Source organism: Corvus brachyrhynchos, unplaced genomic scaffold (genome assembly GCF_000691975.1).
Source record: "Corvus brachyrhynchos isolate BGI_N302 unplaced genomic scaffold, ASM69197v1 scaffold150, whole genome shotgun sequence".
Taxonomy (NCBI): Eukaryota; Metazoa; Chordata; class Aves; order Passeriformes; family Corvidae; genus Corvus; species Corvus brachyrhynchos.
Window position 1 is genome coordinate 1,888,545 of NW_008236162.1, and position 341 is coordinate 1,888,885.

At 65.4% G+C, this 341-nt stretch overlaps 1 protein-coding gene across 1 annotated transcript in view; it reads left to right on the forward strand.

Moving 5' to 3' along the window:
• EGR3 (early growth response 3) overlaps positions 1 to 341 on the forward strand; it is a 4,579-nt gene that overhangs the window by 1,126 nt on the left and 3,112 nt on the right. Inside the window, exon 2 of the mRNA XM_017732368.1 lies at positions 98 to 335. Within this exon, the coding sequence (XP_017587857.1) occupies positions 98 to 335 (238 nt within the window). The remainder of the gene's footprint in view (positions 1 to 97; positions 336 to 341) is intronic.

Here is a 341-nt window from a genome sequence, read left to right on the forward strand (position 1 = left end):
GTGCATCCCCGCTCCCCGGAGCGTCCCCCGGTGCGTCCCCGGTGCTCCCCCCGGGCCCTCCCGGCTCACCCTGCCCCGCTTCTCTCGCACTTTGCAGATAATGTTATGGACATTGGCTTAGCGAACGAAAAGGCCGGTCAGGAATTGTCCTCCTACTCGGGCACTTTTCAACCCGCCCCGGGCAACAAGACTGTCACCTACCTGGGGAAATTCGCTTTCGACTCGCCCTCCAACTGGTGCCAGGACAACATCATCAGCCTGATGAGCGCCGGCATCCTGGGGGTCCCGCCGTCCTCGGGCGCGCTCACCAGCACGCAGAGCACGGCGGGCAGCATGGGGCC